The sequence below is a fragment of the Fulmarus glacialis genome, unplaced genomic scaffold, assembly GCF_000690835.1.
Source record: "Fulmarus glacialis isolate BGI_N327 unplaced genomic scaffold, ASM69083v1 scaffold10365, whole genome shotgun sequence".
NCBI lineage: Eukaryota > Metazoa > Chordata > Aves > Procellariiformes > Procellariidae > Fulmarus > Fulmarus glacialis.
Genome location: NW_009211157.1, coordinates 24,128 through 46,206, shown reverse-complemented (window position 1 = coordinate 46,206; position 22,079 = coordinate 24,128). Strand labels below are relative to the sequence as shown.

The 22,079-nt window shown below is 41.0% G+C and overlaps 1 protein-coding gene across 2 annotated transcripts in view; it reads right to left on the bottom strand.

Annotated features, from left to right (window-relative positions):
• Positions 1–22,079, bottom strand: part of VPS54 (vacuolar protein sorting 54 homolog (S. cerevisiae)) — a 52,585-nt gene that overhangs the window by 6,748 nt on the left and 23,758 nt on the right. For both annotated transcript variants that reach the window (XM_009577429.1, XM_009577430.1), the window contains 13 exons: positions 20,584–20,710; positions 19,437–19,544; positions 16,163–16,218; positions 14,260–14,356; positions 13,443–13,780; positions 11,422–11,551; positions 10,793–10,974; positions 9,856–9,968; positions 8,449–8,512; positions 6,160–6,265; positions 2,492–2,579; positions 753–874; positions 561–641 (listed from right to left, as the gene is read on the bottom strand). In XM_009577429.1, coding sequence (XP_009575724.1) covers positions 561–641; positions 753–874; positions 2,492–2,579; positions 6,160–6,265; positions 8,449–8,512; positions 9,856–9,968; positions 10,793–10,974; positions 11,422–11,551; positions 13,443–13,780; positions 14,260–14,356; positions 16,163–16,218; positions 19,437–19,544; positions 20,584–20,710 — 1,612 coding nt within the window. The remainder of the gene's footprint in view (positions 1–560; positions 642–752; positions 875–2,491; positions 2,580–6,159; positions 6,266–8,448; positions 8,513–9,855; positions 9,969–10,792; positions 10,975–11,421; positions 11,552–13,442; positions 13,781–14,259; positions 14,357–16,162; positions 16,219–19,436; positions 19,545–20,583; positions 20,711–22,079) is intronic.

The following is a 22,079-nucleotide window of genomic DNA, read 5'->3' as shown; positions in this document are numbered from 1 at the left end:
GGACAGCTATTACCGTAGCTACACAGCAGAAACTGCTAAGCGCAGACCTCTAGCCCCAGGCCTGCAGCCCAATAGAAGAGCTGGTCCTTCCCCTCCAAAAACTCTTCCTCCTCAGCAGTTTTTTGCTGTTTCCTCAGCTGCAGGAAATTACACGCTCCCCAATTCCAAAGAGGCACCGTCGGGAAGAGCAGGAAACGGGAACTGGCTCAGCCTGACTGCAGACAAGAGCTGTCAGTGGATAAAACTGCTGAGGGTAGGAGAGCACTTCAGTTTCTAAACACCAGAGCATCTGTGCCAGCCAAAGCATTTCTGTTACTGCTGAAGGAGTAAACGAACAATTTTTTTTGTGGGGGTGAAGGCGAACGACACCCAGGTGGCAAATGTTAAGACAAAACACATTCACAAGTACAGCACAGAGCTTTGTGTTTATACACTTTAAAGAAGTTCAAACAATTCCTGATTAGGAAAGTTTAAGACTCCATTTGAAACATTTAGACTGTATACAATGAGACCTCCGATTGCGATTTAGAGAGTGTACAATTATTTCCATAAATCATTACCTTGGATAATAGTTTGTCAAATAAGCTATCCATTATGGCAACGAGCTTTGCTGAAATTTCAGCTATGTGGTCATGATAATCCTGTAATGGAAGAAAGCAGATTTTATTTACTATCTAATGGCATTCATATTCTTCAAAGCACAGTTGAAAAGTAGAACTTTGCATTTAATTAGGAAACACCAAAAGAATTACCTTTGTAATGTGGTCAAAATGCCTGAGCATGCTAAACTGCTTCGGCTGCAGTCGAGCTTCAAAATGAGCCCTGATAATAGGAATGTAGTGTACGATTAGCTGTAGGCAACGTGAAGAAAGGGCTGTAAATCCAGAAGCAAGAGAGGGAAAGAAAAATAACTTAATTATTACACAGGAAGAGTCATTTTGTATAGACTATATCTCCTTAACATAAATAACAGATCTGACAAAATTTAACATGCCTTTTTTTTTTTTTTAAAAAAAAGCATTTGTTTCCGCTGGGAAACCCCACCCAGTGAAGACGGCAGACTAGTACCTGGCTATTCACACCCAGCTTCTGTAAGATACGGGATAAAGGACTAATTTTACAAGAGGCTTTAAGTGTCTACTTGACATTTTAAGCCCTGAGCACACACAGACATCAGAGAGATCTCGAAAGACCTGACTCATCAGCTACCTAACCTCGGTAGCCACATTCTCAAGGCATCAACATTTCTTCTGCGAGAGGTGTACATAAACACTCTGCCCTGCCAATGCTGAGCTGCCCAGAGCCAGCTCCTGCCTGTGGTGCTGGCAGGATTCCCAAAACCGAGCTTCTCCTGTGCCCACCAGGGCCCGAGCCGGCAGCAGGACACACGGTGGTGCCAGAATGGTCACCACACTGGCCAAGCCTTCTGGAGCAAAGACCTGACCCAGCTTTTCTCTGCTCACCTGTGTCTGCTCCAACACTATGGCCCACGGCCTCTTGGGGGGAAGCCTCTCAACCCATCATCCTCAAGCTATTCCCTTTTAAAAAGGGAAATGCAGACTGGTAATCAGGACACCCTGAAACATGGGAACTGCAAGTTCAAACACCTGCTTCAACCCATCAACCAAAGGCTCTTAAATTTCAGGAGACAGTTTAAAACTGGGGGTCTCAAATAGCGTGTCAGACTTTTCTGTAGCACGGAACTGGCCACCTAGTTCTCCCCAGTTTTTCAGAGCAGCTAAAGCAGCCCAGGCGGGTAGCTTGGGGCTGGCAATTCAGCTAAATAGCTGCACACTGAAAATGAGAAACTCTAAAGCCCAAATCATAGCTTGGATTCAGCAGGCAGATGCAGAGCCCTAGCTACCTGACTGTGCCGGGACACTCAGCCACATAAAGACTAACTATTCGATTCAGAGCCACCCACAGAAATAATTTTGTGCATTACTGACATGCGGTTATAACCCGCAGGAGCTGGATGTGGACATGGCATTACAGAATACGGCACCACAGGGCAGACGGGACAGCACAGCTCAGCGAAATGCATGGGGAGACAGGGGTTTGGCTGCATTCCTCCACCTAGTACCTCCAATCTCAAGATCTGAACACTAAGCAGCTCCCAAGCATGCCAAAGTCACCGCTGAAAAAGTAACTACACCTTCCCGCAGTCAAAACATTTTCATGGATAACTTGCTAGCCTGTATATTTGTTCTTACGTTTCCTTCGTTTAACACAGTGCAGCTTTACATTTAAAGTGATCCAGTAGACAGCAAAGGAATTTGATGGATTTTAGTGCACCTCTTAATCAGACAATTCACTAGCCTTTATACATGTTTTACCCCCTAACCAGCAAGGTCTTACCATCCTCTATGTTTCATGCATGGCACCACAACACAAACATAGCTTATCATAAATGTTTAGGGGGTTTTTATGTTTGGTTTTTTTTAACAGGCAGGAGAACAAGCTTTGACATTTTAAATATAGAAATCCATACCTAGGTTTTTTGTAGTGATTGTTTTTAAACCAACAACTTGTAATGCACCAGCTCCAAGCACTAGTTGGCAACTTCTAGAGTTGAAATACTGTGAGAAAGAAAAAGATAGTGAAAACGCATGCCGACTCTAACACTACACATAACCACAGTTCAGAAATACCATCAATAGAATTTCGCAAGATTAAATAGATTATTATGGAGGACGGTACCAGAGTTTCACATACTCCTTTACTACAGAGGAGTCCCGGACTGTTAACTAGTAAGACAAAAGGAACTTTTTCACCACTCTCAGTAGTCACTGGCCCGAAGTATTTTTTGACTCAGCTTATGCTAAAGCACTCAAGGCAGCATTTCAGCAAAGGGCTGAACAGATAATAGAAATACTGCTATTAAAAACACAGTTAGCTACTCAGTGATTTCAATCCAGAGACTAATTTCTGCTTCTCTATGAGACCTTTGGGTGAGGCTTCTCTCAGCATGAAAGAAAAGCAGCAAGTCAGACTTGCTGCACGCCAGCTAAGTTCAGCCTTACTTTGAAAGTCATACACAAGAAGAGCTTTGTACTAGAAATCTGTAAAACATACTTCTCAAACCAGGACCTTGGATGGAGTGACGGGGAAGGATCTCACTAGTTTTGCTAAGTAGAGTAGACAAGTGTAATATCAGAATGGAAAATAGCAAAAGAACAAGTTTCTGCTCTGGCTCTAGACCTTCCCCACTGCTGATGTTAAAGAAAACTTGAAAGCACTGAAACTCACTGCTGTTGAGGTGGGCTGAATCTGTGTTTGTAACACTATAAAATACCAAGATTAGGAAATGATGCACAGAAGATGTTAAGCCACGTCAAAACCTAATACCGTAAGAATTCCACATATAGTGGACATCTCATGACTTGATCTTCCTAACTTAGTCCCAGGAGAAAAGTTATCATTAAATGCACACAGGCCAGCAAAGTCTCTGGACAGTAAGACAGTTACTGTTAGCATATTCTGCCTTATTTTGGAATTCTGCTCCACACCCAGCTTGAGACACCAGATATTCTAGATTGGCTTGGGTGATGCCATAGTGACCGAGGAGCTGTGGCTGTTGTCCCCGATTCCTGCACTGAATGGAGAGCAGATGTCGCAGGGCTCATGTTTGAACAGAACTGTCCTGTTGACACTGGGGTGGATATTTGGAGGCAAAAGCTTCAGAGACCTGACCCTTTCTCATGCACCTGAAGAAAGATTCACAAGAAATTGTGACATGGCTGCCCTGCAGCTTGTGTTTGCAACACAAAGGATTTCCCTCACATAGAGCTCCTTTTTTTGGGGCCACAATCCTGCTTCACAGGTCTTGGTTCACGATAGTGCAAGAACAAATGCAAAATTTCAACCCTCCTTGAGTAAAAGCAGGAAAAAAATTTTCTGCCTATTGCCTAGAGTCAGTTGCAAAACTCAGGACCATAGAGGATACAGCCGCTCTGGGCTGCCAGAGTGGTGTATCTGGGGCTAGAAAAGCAACCCAGACCTAGTGCTACAACTGAACCCGAGCTACGTGTGGTCCCTGACCTGAGAGAGGCATAATCTACTCTGCTCTCAGGCAGAAGTCAGGGTCTGAAACGGCCTGACATTCACTTCATCTCCTCCTCCTCCTGAAAAGCGAGACCTTTTCTTATGCCTCCTGGTGGACTTTAGAAGTAGATCCACTGAGCCAAAGACTGATATATCCTACGCAGCCTAAGCTCCTCTGAGGTATTTAGCTCAGGTTAGTGCCAACTCATTGACTGTGTGGCAGACCATTAAAAACATGCTCTGTAAAGGATGATAGACACTCATACTCTCCCCCTGCCTTTCGTGGATATTACTCAGTTACCGGATGGCCTGTTGCAGACAAAGCAGCGAGGAAACAGCATGCCTGAAACATCAAAAGAGCAATACCCCCTCCTTGTGACTGCTTAGAGGAAAGCATTTCTGCATTCTGGCACCGTGGCTGCAAGCCTTGTCTTGTCTGCACCAATTAAACAACTCCCATAATTATGATCATGTTTTTGTCCATACACAGGTGTCATTTCACTCTGGTTGTAGCCACAGTTCAAAACAGCCTGGAATTTCATTACCTGGGAACACTTTGCAGTTTCCATCACAATAAAGACTAGCTCTTGCTACCTTCAAAGCTTGCTAGCTCTGACAGTTGTCAAACAAAAAGCGTAGTGACCTGCAAGGACACCTTGAGCGGCTCTTACTTTGTTCAAAGTGTAATAAATGAGCTTTTATTTTTGCTAGCTGTTCTTGTCATCTCTCCAATTGATGGTACCTTGCTGCCAGATAGGAAATACAGTAATTAAACCACACATGATGTTTGAACACCAAGGAAAAAAACACAAATGACGGAGCTAGAACAAGATATGGAGGGGAGAGAGAAGTAACACAGACATGCAAATTTGGCCAAGTTTGAGGGATCTGCTGCTATTCTGCCTGCCTGCGAAAAGGTGCTGCAAGACTTGAGTGAAGCAGCAGCTGGGGAATGAGAGGTGAGGAGGGGCACCCCCAGTCCCAGACTGACTGATTTGCCTTGGATGGTGCTTTCAAAGGGGAAGGTTTGTGGATGAATCTGGATGACGACTGCAGGGAGGAATGTTCCTGCGTCTGGTTATTTAGATAAGAACTACCAACAGGAAGATTATTTAAAGGTCCATCTCCCACAGTGTGTTTCCCCCCTCCCCCTACCTTATGTAAAATATCCCCCAGTCCCAGACTGACTGATTTGCCTTGGATGGTGCTTTCAAAGGGGAAGGTTTGTGGATGAATCTGGATGACGACTGCAGGGAGGAATGTTCCTGCGTCTGGTTATTTAGATAAGAACTACCAACAGGAAGATTATTTAAAGGTCCATCTCCCACAGTGTGTTTCCCCCCTCCCCTGTCCCCCTACCTTATGTAAAATACACTTTTGGAGAGTAGAATCTGTTTATCTTTTAATCAATTATGCTTATGTTCAGAACTCTAATACCTGACATAACCTTTGTGGGCAAAGACACAAGTGAAAACCTTGAAATAAGTTAACTGCTAGGCTTTGGAGCCTATAATATATAATGACAGTTTTAAGGTGCATTCATGTGCTCCTTTTATTATTATTTACTTATATTACCTTGCAGTATCTGTGCTTTAGCAGCTTTCCTCTTCTCTAGTGAGAAATAAATGACAAAAAGGTCCTGGTCTTTCATCATCTTTACATTTTACAACAGAAGCTTCATCCCATACTATTTTTCATACTTCTGCTGACTATACCTCTACCGACTTGTAAAAACCAAGGGACTCGTTTCCTTCCTGAATATAGATATATCTCTGTGGCATCTGGGATCAAATTGCTTTTTCTTCGGCAGCATTAATCCTACACCCAGCCTGAAGGCCAGGCAGCTATGACAAACACTACTAGATGGGATTTCCAATATTCCAGGTGAACAAGAGGAAAGACAGCCTTCCTGAAGTTAATTCACACAACAAATTGCATCTTTAAAGCCCTTAGCTTAAAAGGCTATCTTATAGCACAGTAACATATGCATCATTTCTAGACAATTTATATCATTTATATGAAATCATAAAAGCATGTGAAGCATTACAGAGAGTAAGACACGTTCTCTGCCCTGAATACCCCTGATTAGCACAGACGGTATATTTGTAGTCATACCTTCAGTAAATCAGACAGGCGGGTAAGCATGTCAGTGGTGATGGAAGGAATGTTATCCACACACTGGCAGTACTCAAGGATTATTCTTATTAACAGCAATACTGTCCTACAAGAGAGGAAACAGCCAAATGTCATCTCAGTGCACAGAAGATGTTGAAAAATCAAACACAGGCCAGTCATGTTGATAGAAAGCTACCTAATGCTAGAGATTATAGCATTAAATAAACTCACTAATTGGTCTGAAGTAGAAGTAAAACATAAAAAGAGATATACATAAAGACGGTTATAAAGAATACCCATTCCACAGGGTGGCATGTGGAAAAAGTACTTAACATATATGAGAGAAAATCTCTAAGGTTCATTGGTATAACTTTTTAATCTCCAAAAAAGCTACTGTGGAACTGGAAGTTTCCACGTAGATGTTGGCAGGGGACAAAAAATCCAAAGCTCCTTTCTTGTACTACTGTATAATTCTGGCCAACTTTGAGCAAGTATAAAAATCCGCAGAACGTAGACAACAACCACCATTGAAAAGGATGTAATGAATGCTAAGGAGTCACAGAGAAGGCAGCTGTGAAGAAACAGCACCAAATATTCAAAGATACTCAACACCTGTAATTTCCCCTGAATTCAGCAGGCACTGGAGAATTTGGGAGCTACTGGATGGAATTAAGAAGGCTCCACAAAGAGCAGGTATGCTTCTTTGAATTCAAATACACAGAAGGCAGGAAAACTAAGGCAAGATCAAATGTTCAGAGTAGATATTCTAACATTTCAAAAAAGTTAAATGTCTTTCTTCCTTTAGGCAGCAGAGTGCAGAAAGATGATGAACTATCAACTGAAAATAAACACCTGGAGAATTTTTGGAGAACATCTAGGCTTTTTTTCGTGAATGCATTTTTTTTGATTAAATAAAATGAAACTGTATGTAGAAGTGTGTAGAACTGAAACAAATATTTGCACCCAACATGAAGCTGACAATTCGTTCACAAAGCTAAATATAACAAGTTTCAAAGGAGCAGAGATGGATTATCAAACACATAGTCTATTAAGAAAATTTTATCCTTTAAAGCGTGTTCAAGTGCTCCTACTCGACCTGAAATGCTCTTTTGCAGTGATATCAGTTGGCTGGCACAGAAGTTCTGAGCAATCAGCTTCTGTTTCTAATTGAACAAAGACGCATCATCATGAAGCAACTCATAAAATGACAGCTGGTCAAAGACATTACGTAAATCAGAACTTTTAAGTTTGGGGTAAATTGATGTTAGGACTCTGGGGAGTGAGATCTTCCAGGTTTTACTCCCTCCCCAAAAACACTCTCATGCATATTTAATGCTTAAGCCTCACAGTCTTTGGAAACACTGCATGCTTTTAAATGAAAGAAGTATGTGAGTTTCATATATTTTAAAAAGTCTTTGATATAAGCAGCTTTAAGAAACTGCTTTCCAATCCAAAGCAATCGGGATATCAAGAAATAGCGTATACAGCTTCTGAGACAGCCCGTATCTTATTTCTTATTCTGAATAACATAAGCAATCATTCAGTAGTGGACTCACGTATTTCATGGTTGTTTAGCCTGGAGAAGAGAAGGCTCCAGGGACACCTTATTGCGGCCTTTCAGTACTTAAAGGGGGCTTACAAGAAAGATGAGGACAGACTTTTTAGTAGGGCCTGTAGTGATAGGGCAAGGGATAATGGTTTTAAACTAAAGGGGGGTAGATTCAGACTAGATATAAGGAAGAAATTTTTTACAGTGAGGGTGGTGAAACACTGGCACAGGTTGCCCAGGGAGGTGGTGGATGCCCCATCCCTGGAAACATTCAAAGTCAGGTTGGACGGGGCTCTGAGCAACCTGATCTGGTTGAAGATGTCCCTGCCCACGGCAGGAGGGTTGGACTACATGGCCTTTAAAGGTCCCTTCCAACTCAAACTATTCTATGATTCTATGATTTTGCCAGAGGTAACCTATATTGCAAGGAATAAAAACAGTGTGCTATGAAGACAAACCTGTACTTTCATGACTATGTGTTTTCATGAAATAATTGGAAAAAAAACATATTGAAATGAAACCATTTTGAATGAAATCATTCAGAGAAGAAACCGCATTTTAATGTCCGGAAGAGCTTGCAATGTTCTATAATTGTTCGGGAACTAAAGAGAAACTAGTCTGTGGAAGGAGAGGGGTTTTTTTATTGAAATAAGATTGCTAAAGCTGTTAGTATTCATCACAGTTCTACTCAAAAGTTCTTGCCAACTAACCCACTGCTAAGAGAAAAGAGTGCATCTTACCCAACCGTTGCATATTTTTGTCCTTCAACAATAAGGAATTCAGTTGGCTTTCTGTCTTCGGAAGCTAGACATTTTAGCAAGAAAGGAAAAGGGGTAAGTTGAACTAAAAACAAGTACAAAAAATGCTAGTTTATAAAAATTTAGTGTTCACTTGCTAAGGCTTGAAAAAACCCACAATCAATCTTTGGAGCACTGCTCTCTTTTACAATATTTATTATATAGTTGGTCACCCATCATAATTATTATGACCCATAAAGCTACTTTATTATCTGCTGGGATTTTAGACCAAAAATCCCCCAAAGTCCCACAGTCATTATGGACTTAGAAACTTCAAATACAACAGGTTACAAATAGAAGAACAAAAGCAGAAAAAGTCACTACGTTTTCTACTATACATTCTCAAATGATTTGCTGTGTATATTAATATTTTAGCTTCAAACCACTTCTTCCTCAGGCTTCATAGCAGAAGCTCTTACTGATACAGTTTTTCCTGCTAAATTCGATGCCACCAGTTTCCTATCTTCTTGAAGGAAGCTGCAAGAGCTTATTTTAAGAGTAACGGTTGATGAGCATATTTTGGTGTCGTGTCCCATAACTGGAGTGATTATTGCCTAACACGCTCTATGTATCTGCTATATTCTTTTTTTGGGGGGGTCAGGGTTTCTCCACCACGATATTACTGTATTTTCTTCCTTCTCGTCTATTGCCATTTCCTTCCCCTTTATGTATGTCTTCCTCCTCTTCTAGCTGTTCACACACATTCATCACCGCAATATTGGATGAGTATCCCCACAAGGTAGGAAGGCATTATGCATACCATTTTGCACATGGGGAAATGGGGCACAAGGAGAAAAAAGTGACTCATCTGAGGTCAATTGAGGTTTCTGTGGCAAGGTGAATAATTGAATGTACATGAGTTTTCACTTCCACGAGCAGCCACATAGCATGCTGCCTTTCATTTGAACAACTAGCAGACGAAGCAGTGAGAAGGAGCAAGCTTTGTTTAACACAAGGGGGGCTGAGCACACACACATGCTCCTCGGTCCCTTGCAACACTTCAGTGGTATGTTCTGGGGGAAGACTGGATTTGTGCAAAGACTCTAAGCCTCTACACTGGGAATACTTGTATAAAAAAGTAGCTCCCTCCCTGTGCTAACACTTAAATGGGTTTTCAAAAAATAAATAAATAATCTTTTAAGGTCAGCACAAGAAGTTTCAACACCGGTAACAGAAAAAAAGAAAAAAAAAAAAAAAAAAGGAAAAAAGTTACCAACTTCCTTCTGATCCCCCCAAGAAGACAGTGAGCAAACACAGATCAAGAGTGACACTGGAATATGTCCATCAACATTTAATAGCAGCATTTGCTGATAATAAATTCAGTTAACAGTAGGACTGCAAGATACACACCTGCTGGTTTTTTTTCAGGGAGAGAAATCCTGCCATCCGACACCGAATCGACAAGATCCTGAAACTCGGCAGGAACTTCAGCTTGCTTCCAGCGCTCATTGTCCAGAAGTAGGCTAGTTATAAACACAAAAGAGAGGAGGCTGAGACAATGAAATGCCTTGTCTTGACGCTTTTTCTGCCTGACGCTTTTTTAATGTCATGGAATCAAAACTACAGTAATTTAAAAAAGCCAGTGGCCCAAAATGTTATGTTATTCACCTTCATTAGAAAGAGGTACCCAACAATTGGCAGTAGCAAAACAGAAGAACACCGTGTTGGCCTAGAGATTTTGCAATTTGTTCATTCCATCTACCACAGAGGACAAAAGACTACACTAGGCAATAAAGATCCTTATGAGATCGCTGCCACTGAAGTAATGTGTAAATACTGGAATTTTAAGAGCTTTTAACGGATGAGAACAAAAAGACTTGATATATGTTACTGGGAAGGCTGTTCCGCAAGTGGTTTGCTTTTTTTTTTTTGATTGTTGTTTTTGTTGGAGGTTTTTTGGGTTGGGGTTTTTTTTTTTCTGGTTTTGGATTTGTGACTGTTATTTTTCTTTTTTAAAAAACAGTTGGAAGTGAATTATCCTGAAGTTACTTAACCCCTGAGACAGAGCAATCCTGCCCTTCAATGTCAGTCTTGAGTACTTCCTTTAGCTATTACTGTCCTTATTTAGGTAACTGTAGAACAATCCAGTTTGAAGAAATTAAGTTATGAAAACATTAAAAGTCTAAACCAATTGAAAATAATTAGGTTTTAATACAGTTTTTTCACCCCCTGCTCTTAAGCACAACTGGCTTACTAGTGTTCTAGGCCACAAAAGATTGTGTTTGCCTGGCATATGATTGATAAAATTGTTCACGTAAGAACACAAAGATCTTCTACCCAGAGATACCTTAGTTTCGTCTTCCTCTCCTCATGGAATCTATTCACAAATCTATTGGCTTGACTTTGAAGCGCTCCTCGCAAGGACATACTTTTCCTGCCGCAGATCTGCTCAGTATCCAAGATAAAGCCTTCCATCAAGCGAGAAAGAGCAACAAACTCATTGGAATTCAGCTTCTCTAGGAAGCCATCCTATATGCAAAGAAAACCATTGTAAGGAGACATAACACCACAAAAATTCAGAGATGTAAAGAAATAACTAGTCAGCATGCCTGAGGGCTACTAGTATTTTAAGAAGCACATTATTTAACCCCACATGCGACACGGAAGGCAGATTGTAGTGCAAGCATCTACCTTGTCATAGATATGCATTCTCTGCATGGACTTCCAAGACAGCAAGTCAGAATATTAAAAAGAAAAAAAAAAAAGTAGCAGAAACCCACATAGCCTTACAATGACATGATATGGTAATGCTTGTGTGCTCTAGGCATTAACATCAAGCACCTGTGGCAGCAGGAACAATTACTTAATTTCAATTGAGAACGCCATTTCAGAACTCTCACTCATTAAACCAGTAACTTGGGAGTAAATTCTCATTAAGGATGAGACACCAACAGCAGTCTGACCCAAGCTCCTTACCTTTGCTCTTGCCATGAGGAACTTGACTGAACGATCATGACAGATATCAGAGGCATTATAAAGTAACTCTTGAATATTGTTTGCCAGCCTGACCAGTTCCAGGTCAGTCAGTTTCATGTCATCACTGATCCTGCAAATGACAGAATCAGTTGGTTGAGCATCAATTTATAAAAAAACCCCAGTATTTCTGCTCACAGGTTGAAGGAAGAAAGAGCCTTGCAGCAACTGTCAAATGCAGACACTCATTTAATCACCAAAGTCACTTTGTACAGATGGAATCTTCTAAGCTGCTGTCAATGTCATGTCAGTCCCTGTAACAAATGTACAGCTGCACATCCTTACATTTTGTTTTAAATCCACATTCTAATTGCTATTAATGGTCTAAGAGAAAATACGATACAGCCATTACTAATACAATAAGTATTATTAACATTTACTGAGCTAAAATTTACCCAGCTCCTGTAACACTTGAGCATCACAAGCGTATGATAGATAAAACACAGCATTTTTTTTCCAATGCAAGCGTAGAGCCTAAAATACATACTCTGCACTCCCCACTACCTTAATCTATAGACTGTCATTCTACTAGCTCTTTAGACTTCAGGCTCCTAAGTTGATGCTTTTTAAAAAACCTTTTGCGATTTGTCTACTGTTTTGAGGCTAGTCCGTAGCACAGCTCTACCATTCATGTAATCAGTTAAGATAACGATCTTTTGGTCCAGTGTGGCTGCTCAAGGGACTGACCGTATGAGAAGAGAGAGAAAACCCAGGATACTACACAGCAGCAATTGGGCTAACATTGTTGTAACTGTGTAATTTTATTAGCCTGCTCCAAACACAGAGCAGAGGTGCAAAGAAAACCAGAAGAGGGACGAAGCAAGTTCATTTTAGAACAAAGTTATGCAACCAGCCTCGGAAACAACTTTATTGCTCGAGAGCTCTAGCTAGGTGGCATATTTTTAGCAAACTTGGCAAAGTGCTCCAGTTCGGATCCAACCCCCTTCTCCTTCCCTGTTCCTCACTGTAACCCTGGACTCCTCTTCACATTGCATTTCTCTTCCAGCGTACGATGGATGTTCAGACATACAGAGGCCTGCATTAGATTTAAAATAAATATTCTGTGCACAAAGCAATCTCCTTCAGCCAGCATTATCATTTGAGAAAGAAGGTCTCAATCAAAACTGACAGTTGCCTAAACACACAAGTATAGACTAGAGTTAAAGCGAGCAGGCCACTTGCTATCTTCCACCTTTCAGCAGGGTAACAAGTGGTATTTCAATTTTGCTTCATAGAACTCTGTATCCAGACATGCTGGCTTTTGAAGCGGCTCAGGCCTGAGTCCCACAGACACTATGCCTGGTTCTTTTAAAAAGATAGCTCTGACTTCCAGCCATAAATAAGGTACACATAAAAGGACGCCAAAAAGGTTACAACTCTGGAGTCTGGAGCACCACAGAGCAGCACTGCCTATGTTAACAAAGCACTGAGATGGATTTATTTAACCACACAAGTCAAATAGTTGACAGCGAACAGCAGATTTTTCTCTAGAATTTCTCATGGTGTACTCCATGAAGCCAGCTTAAAAAAAAAAACAACAGAAAAAATAGCCATAGGGAACATGGACAGGGAACAGAGATGCTTCTGCCTGCTAAAGGCATGACAAACAATCTGTCTTTCATGTAGGCTAGACTTGCATCTCTCCTGCTCTCTACAGAAGCGGGGTCCCCAGCAGAACAGATAGAGAAGGGGCCCTTTTCTGTAAGAGGTGACATAATCAGTACCCGTACCACTACACACAGAGGTGAAAGCAAGGCAAAAAAATTAAACAAAGGTAAACTGGGGACAGCACAGTCTCATGGCAGTCTCTAAGGGTGAAGGTGGAGAGCCATTCCACTTCACTTACCTAGAAAAGCACATTCCTCCAAAGTAATTTTTGTACTGTATCATCAGAAACAACCGCCTTCACCTAACACCTTGTTTCTGACACGTTGCAAAATTGAGAAGGCAGCACATTTACTTACATCATCTCTACTCCCCCTGGAGTAACAGAAGACAACGTTTGCTCTTTGCTGGATGAGGAATCGGTAGTGCACTCTGGTTCAGAGACTGAATCACTGCTACAGGGCTCACTGTTTGGGGAAGTGTTTCTTTGAGAGGTAGTGTCAGCTGCTACAGGCGGAAGGTCCCCTTCACTGAACGCATCACTTATAAACATGCCTTCATGAGTCAGGTAAGCCACTTCTGTGTCCACCGTACTGTCTTTAGCAGAGTTCTTTTGTAAGGTGTCCTCCAGGTCTCTGGTTTTTTGGTTCTTGTCTAGAACCAAGAAAACCACGCTACGGATAGTATTTAGCGTTGCCTAGAATCAAATATAACTTTTATTACAAAAAAACCCAAAACCCTGTGCCACAAGCTTGCGCTAGAAAGAGATCTTCTTTTACCCACAAATTAAACTAAATCCTGGCTTTATTTTCTGTTGTGTAATTAGCATTCGGAGGCAGACTCATCCGTCTTTGATGGTAACCAGTATCAGATGTTTCTGAGAACAGTGAAAGAAACCTCATTTGGAGCAATCTAACACATACAAAAGTTCTGTCCTAATCCCTAGCAGCCTGAAATGGATGTAATCACACAACAAGAGGTATTATCTCCTTCCCACTGCTCTCTTTGTTAGCAATAATCATTTTTGCCCTGGATGCCGATATTCACATATCCTTCTTTCAATCAAAAGTTTAAACTCTATAAGCAAAACAAACACCTTAAGACTTCAAGTGGAAAGTAACTTAATTCCGTTTCATGTCTGAACTACGTGAAGCTCTTGGGAAATGAGTGTCTTACCTTTATTCTCTTGAGGAAGATGGTAAACTTAGAAAAAATATTCTTCAGTAAATCAAACCACTGAGGAAAATTCATCATCCTCATCTGGTCTGCAAGCCTAAAAAACAGAGCGGTATTCAGTAAACAGCAAATGTTTACTGGCCATGATGCCTACTGGCACATAAAGAAAAAAACATGCTTTAAATGGAATTGTAAATATAAGGAACACCATGTAGATTTTTATGAGACAAGACAACAGACATCACCTGAACAACAGTCATCATCGACACAATGTATGCAAGTGGAATGGGGAAGGAGGTATATAAAAATAAATCATATTAAAAAAATTAAAGCCTCCCATTTACCATTTAGTTTTTCCAGGGCATAATGTTCTTTTCCCTGGGGAAAGTATGTGATACCAGCAAGGGAGGGGGGTTAATAACATTTTCACAAATCACGTGAAAAAGATAAGATTACAAAAAAAAAGAAATTATTTTTGCAAGTGTTACAAAAGCCATGTTATTAAGCCCATTTTGTTGCATTGCAATGAGACCACTTCTGCTATTAAAGTGCAAGTCAGCTGTTTGTGGCAAAGGGCAGAAAAGTCATTGATAGAACAAAAGTTAAACCCTGTAGTACACAGTTAGGACCCAACTGCAGAACAGTAAACATTGGAGAATGGTGAATAAATACCCAACGTTTAAAAATGACCCTGTGCCCAGTCTTTTCCCAATCTGGGTGTGAATCTCATGCAGATTCTGCCACTCACTTTGCTTTATCAGCTGGTCTGGTTTTGTTATCTTGGGGTAACCCTTTGCTGAGCCAAACGAATCATACATGCTGGCAGAGGGGCCTCTGGAGCTGGGACCTCTGGAGGTGCCTTGTCCAACTCCTGCTCAATGCAGGTCCAACTTGATCGCGTTGCTCAGGGCCCTGTCCAGTCAAAGCCTGAGTACGTCCCACAGCCTCTCTGGGCCCCTGTTCCAGTGTTTGACCATCCTCATAGGGAACCCATTTTTCCTAAGATTCAACTAGCACTTCTCATCTTCCCTCTTGTGCCCACTGCCCCTTGTCCTTCCCCTGCACACCTCTGAAAGGAGCCTGGCTCTACCCACAGCTCCGCTGTAACCCTCCCATGGGGTAGCGTGGGCAGTTCTCCCCCGAGCTTTCCCCTCCCCATGCTGGAAGGGGACCCAGCTCCCTTGACTGCTCCTCCTACATTCCGTGCTTCAGCCTCCAACCAGCCCAGTGGCCTCTGCTGGATCTCAATGTCTGTCTTGTTCCTTGACCTGCTGGCTATGCTAACATGGCCCAGGCTGCAGCTGCAAGGACACACTGCTGGTCCATGGCCAAGGAGTTCTCCACCAGGACCACCAAATCCTGCCCTGAAGCCAGCCTGCTCCTGCCTCTCTTCTTGCATAGGGTTGCTCCTACCGAGACAAAGAACTTGGCATTTGCCATTGTTGAGCTTTATGAGGTTCCTGCCCACCCATTTCTTGGGTCTGAAGTTCTCTGGTCTCCTCTCTGGATAGCTCCTATTCTCATTCATGTGGGAGGTACTGAAACTACTGACATGTTTTAATACAAAATCCCAGATGATAACAACAGGAAATGCTTTCAAGTAGTTAAGAGATATATGCCTAAATACAGTAGTTTAGGCTTCATGCAATGAGATGCACAGATTTTCAGTATTTATTTTTAAAGGTAAGCTTAATTTAAGGTAACATTAGAATCTGAACGAGAAGGGGAATACACAATACTCTCAGAGGTAGACAGAAGCAGAGGCTGAAGTTGAAAGAGAAGAATAATCCTTCATTATAGGGAAATTTAAGCAAAAATTAGAATGGTAAATTTATCTATGCTAAAAACCACCCATGTCCTATCCCCACCCACCACCAAAAAAAAAATCTGGCTGTATACTTACTTAACAACCACTTCTGTATCTATTTCTTCTATCTGCGATACCGTATTAACCACACACTGTCAAATTTAAAGGGGAAAAAACAAAACAAAAGAAGATCTTAGCTTCCTTCTAACTGCTGCTGAGTTTCATAACACACACAATAATCCTCAAGTTAAATAAGAAAAAGTAAAACAAAGGAAAGGCATATTGGTATCATTCAATAACTTGTTTCTCTAAAAACAAACAAACAAAAAACCCAAAAGAAACCCCCAAAACCACACCCCCAAACATCTATTTGCAAAATACAGATCATCAGAACATTCCCAACTGTGTACTAAGCTCTGGAGGGCACACTGGCTCCATCTCAAAGGGACCTGCTTTTCTGAGCATGGATGCTAAGCACCATTTCAAAAATGTCTCTCAGGTCAGGTACTTAAGAATAGAAGCCATATTCTTCTCCCTTCCAAAGTGACTGACTTTGGAAAATGTTAGTTGACTTCCTTTTCAGCTTTAAATACAGGACTTGCGATCTAACCTAAACTGGAAGGAACAGCACCAGGGAAGCGTGGGAGCGCACACCTACAGTCCTGTGCTTTCAACTGTTAAGGCAGACCCCGTTTCAACTGCTCTCCTAGAAGACATGGTATTTGCTGTCTCTCTGTCTGTCTGTCCTCTTCACCTCCAGAGCACCGCCGGCCTCTGTCCCTAGATTTCTCCACATCTTTATTGCTAGGCTGTGGCTTTTCCTCAAGGACATTTGCTACTCAACTGGTACAAAACTGGCCAGTTTCTTCACGTCTCCAGAACAATCAATTTGCATTCCAAACCTATCTACTGTTTTACGGCAATTTGTTCACTGATCTCTTTTCACATGACTTGTAAGCCCTAGGTACAAATCAACTATTTAGACTGAATTAGGAGTTTTCTCCCAAATGTCAATCAATAACCTGATCAAATGAGTCATTTGCCTTTAAGCGAATGTGTACAATCCAAATGGTGACTGATGGCCGCCATCTCAAGCTACATGGATTTTACCTATGTTTTGAATAAGGTGGTCAGTACGGAAGCTTCTTAAAAGCAGACCTTGTTCTTGTGTGTTCAGTGCTTACAAACCTCTGCTCTTTCACCTGCCTGGCAATATAGAGCTACTAAAGTACTGACCAAAACAGCCCAGCAATGCATTTGAACAGAAAGCACATCTGAGATGTCGGAAGGAAACAGTTTCCTTCATTAAGGAAAAATATCTCCAAGAGTTGAGACAATAGGCCACAATGCAAACGTGTTGCAGAAACCGTACAGAAACACTCCGATCCTGTCTATTTTCCCTATTCAACAGAAACTTACATTGGAAGTTGATTAAACTTCGTCTATTACTAAGCAGAGGTGACACCTGAAAAATCCAACATAAAGACAAATATTCCCAGCAGAACGGGAAAAGCACTTTATTATCAAGAATGAGAGGAAAACAGGGAGCACTACCTGCCTATTATCCAACTAAACAGAGAATTTAAAGGAAAAAATGTCTCCTCATGATTGCCGACACAATCGGTAATCGGTAAGTGAAAAGCCACTGGAGACTGCCGGGCAGATGAACAGTTTTATCCTGGTGTTATTTATTCATGCTTTTTTTTTCTTTTTTTTTTTTTTTTTTTTGGTGCTACACCTTACATGAAGGCCCAGAGCAGCTGCACACAGCTGTACGCTCTTGTTTTTCCAGGCTTACAGTAATACAGCATGACTAGAAAGTAGTGCTCACTGCCATCCTCTGCTGATCTTTCAGGGGGCAGGGCAATGACCCAGCCCAGCATCCCATCAGGTGGGGAGAGAACAAGCAGCTAGGGGCAGGGGTGCTTAACCTGATTTAAATTGTATTGGGGTCAAGTCAGAAGGAGCTTGCATCACTGCCAAGTCCTTACAAGAAGTGGTGGTGCAGTTGCACACATCACTGTTGGTCTTCTAATTCTGCCAGAATACTTACTAGCAACATTGGCCTCTGTTATCTACACCCACCCCGCACAACCAGATCAACAGAACCGTGGGGCTGCAATGTGAAGTGGATTGGGGGAGCCAATCTGGCTTAAAACAAAATTCTAATAATAAGAATTATGATGCCGATAATAATAATAATCCTCCTCCAAAATTTTAAAAGCTGGGTTCCCAAACTGGTTCACAACACAGCTCTGAACAGCACGCTATACTACGAGGACAGGAGAGACTGTCTTCATCTGCTGGCAAACCCGCCACCTGCCTATCTCCCAGCCTTTGAGATACAAACCAGAGGTGGCTCATAACGCATCAGAACATGACTCCTGAAATAATCACATATCTTTAGGGGAGAAAAACACCCCTTGCACAATATTCTCACATATGCATGCAAACAAACAAGATGAGTAAAATTAAAAGTACCAAACACACACTCAAAGTTCAGTCCACAGTTTTTGTTTGCAAACAAAAGCCATCATGTTACTGTCCAAAAGGTTCCACGCATTTTTCCCCAAAGAAGTCATCTAAACTTTGTTCATTCGTTGGTTTTAGCTGGTTTTATCTACAAAGATTTTTGGTTTGAAAAGATAGACACACTACCTTAAATGGCAAACAATGACAGCAATTTGGACAAGGATTCATTTTTTAAATAGTTTTTACAGGCAAGCACTTCTACCTTCTTCATTACCTCACCTTGCTCTCTTAGAAAAAGGCAAGGATGTTTTCCAACCTTTTATCATGTGCCTGTGCTAGGTCTCTGCTAACATTCAGGCAAGCAACGCGTTCTGTAGCATTTGTTGGGAATTCAATTATTTCAACTGGCAAGTTTGTTGATTTTCTTTTATGTATTTACACCAAGAACCTGGGGGTTTTGTTTTTTGGAGGGTTGGGGCAGGGGTGGGCTTTTTGGTGTGGTTTTGTTTTTTGGTTTTGTTTTTTGGGGGTTTTTTGGGGGTTTGTTTTTTTTTTTTTCTGAAACACAGTGTTATGACACAACTATACTATTCGGGAAAGCTGTGTGTTAAGAGAAAGAAAAAAAAATAAGCTAAAATCAGGGTATTCAGAACAATGGTAATTATACAGAGAAAGCTGTGATCTACTGTATTTGTGCTACCTGCTCCTTCCAGAAGGTCTTTTCTGCAAAAAGACCTCTGTGCTTCAGGAAGTCCTTAGTGTCTGCAAGCCTAGCTGCTCTAAATGAGAGACCATCAGCCACCAAAAAACTTCATCACAGCTGTTCTCAACTACTTAAAAAATAATTTGTAGGGAGTTGAGGCAACCTTGTTAGATACGTTAGAAGTGTTTAGCTTACCTGTTTAATTATGTTCTTTGCAGTAATAATCATTTCATCTCCATATATTTCATAAAAATTTAGCTTTCTTTGTTTTAGAAGTCCAAACACTAGTGATACAAGTCTTTCCTATCAAGAAGAAAAAAGAAAATAAAAAAACCACACTAAAAATATCAAGGTGACGACAAGAAACCATTTTAAGAAATTGCACAGCAGTAAGAAAGTTCATGTATCAAACACACAGTGAACAGGATTTAGATCAGCCCAGCGCCTTGAGACTAATGCCACGATTTAACTATACAAAGTTCCCTGCGGCAACACCAGCTAGCGGAGTCCCTTCCTCCCAGCCCCTTTCATGCCTATTCCTCAGTTGTGCTCAACCACTTGTGCTTAAAAACATGGATATTTCTAAAGATTAGTGAGTTTCCTTACCCCAAGCACTAAATACAATTGCACCAGCACAAGTGAGAGGCTATCACGGTGCAGCACGGAGGTGCGAAGAAACTATAGGGCAGAAATGGGAATATTCATGTGCTATTGCCATTCACTATATTTCATGAAACCCATGGATGAAACAAGACTAAACAGTTAATAGGGTCTAGCAATTACTGAAGAATAGTACAGGCAAAATCCAGAAAAATCTTTTCCTGCCTAGAAAGCAATCACAATAGCTTAATCTTCAGATGTTTATGATCTTCAGAGGAATATATATACACATACTGCAAATGAAGCATGTATTCAGGGCAACCATATGCTTGATATAAGCACCCATAAATGCATAGGGAGACAGAATGAGAACAACATGCAGCTGTCAGCTTTCATTGCAAAACTGAAATTTTACAGTCAAGTAGATATGAGAGTCATGTTCTTTTCTACTTACATGTTGAGGTTCATGAAGTGAACTCAGTATACATTTATTCAGAGAAAAGAGAACTGATTATTTTGAAAAAATAAAATAGGACTGGATTGCAGTTTCCTGAGTTTAGTTACAATTATTATTTTATCAAGCACAAAAAAAAAAGGGGCGGGGAGAGGTTTGGATGAGAAGAGAAATAGTGTAAAATTATAATGTTGCTACTAGGGACCTGAGTGAATTAGTTGGTGCTAATTAAGTATGTTAAAGATGCAAACATATTCATCAGACAGTTTATTTCAATAACAGACATACCTCTTCTAGAATTTGGCAATCATCTTCTAGGGGTCTATTTAAATCATTGCGAGCATAAGTTGAAAACTCTGCAATCATCATTTTATCTATCAGCTTTTCCAGTTCACAAAGCTGTGAGCCAAGATGCCTAAGAAAAACAGCCATTGAGATATGAGCTAAATAATCAACCTGAAAATGAATCATTAGTTCACAGTTGAAGAAAATAACCACCCAGCAGGTAATTTCCATGCAATCAACGCTGGCTTAATGGGAGGCTGAAAACTTTCACTTCTTAGAGCATTTTTCAGAGGCACCGTCACTTTGCAGCAAAACATATGGACTTGAATATTGATGGAGGGTAAAAATTGCATGTGGGGTTGGTTTTTTGGGGTTTTTTTTTTTGGAAGGTGCCGAGTACCTATCTTCCCAATGAAATGAACCAGTACCAAGAATACTCAGTGCTTGTAAGTATATAGGTCTTAAAAAGAAAGAATCCTTCTTTTGCTCGTCCAGTTCCTCAGCTCATCAGTCCACAAGTTCTTCCACTTCAAACATTGGAGCTTTTGATATGGTCACAGATTTAATTCACATGACTGAGATACAGTAATAGCTTTACATTACAGGATGGCTTTCAGAGAACACAGAAGGGTTTTCAAATTTGCCATTTTTATGCTACTCTAAATTAAAAATACTTTTTCCATGTATTGCAGATTTTTAAACCATATTTTGTGGACTGTTGTCATACAGAACCGCAAGGGAATTTCTCATGTCAGAAGTGCCGATCAGTCTTGAAATGTTGTGCAGCTAGAGAAACTTTTAGCAGAGTAAAATTAAAAATGGGAATTTCAGAGATGGCAAACACTCCAAGCTTTCCAACTTCCACCGACAGCTAAGAGCACAAAGTATCTGTGAAAATCAGACTGCTTTTTCTTTTTGGGGGGGAAGGAAAAAAAAAAAAAAAAAAAGAAGACAGACATTTTGTCAATGAGAATTAACAGGAGCTGTGATATTTTAGATAAACCTGGATACAAAATAGGGAGGATGAACCTGCATGGCTCACTGGCTTTAATCCAGTGCTGGTGTAGCTGGACCGTTAGCTCGCGTAGAGTGGCAAAAATGTCTCAGCACTCCCTGGTAGGAGCACTGCTGTACCAATGCGAAGCCCACAGGACCTGTGGGCAGCCTACGCAGGGCAAAGTGCCAGGGTGCGAGGAAGCATGATGCCAGTGTAGCTGCTCCATGCAGAAGCCGACGTGGCCAGCACTGAGTTGAACTGAATGAACCTTGCTGGATCCGAGTTAAGCAGATTAATTTTTTTTTAATTTTAAGATGACCAGGAACATGTCTGCTTTTGAAATTGTTGGTCAAGAATTGGCTGGAATAGACAAAGTGGATACATTTCAAATATCTAATTTAAGCTAAAATGGCCTTTAGAAAATCCAAGCCAATTGCATCATGGACATTTCAAAACAAACCCAACAGAAAAAAATTAAAGATTATTATTTGCAATGTAATGA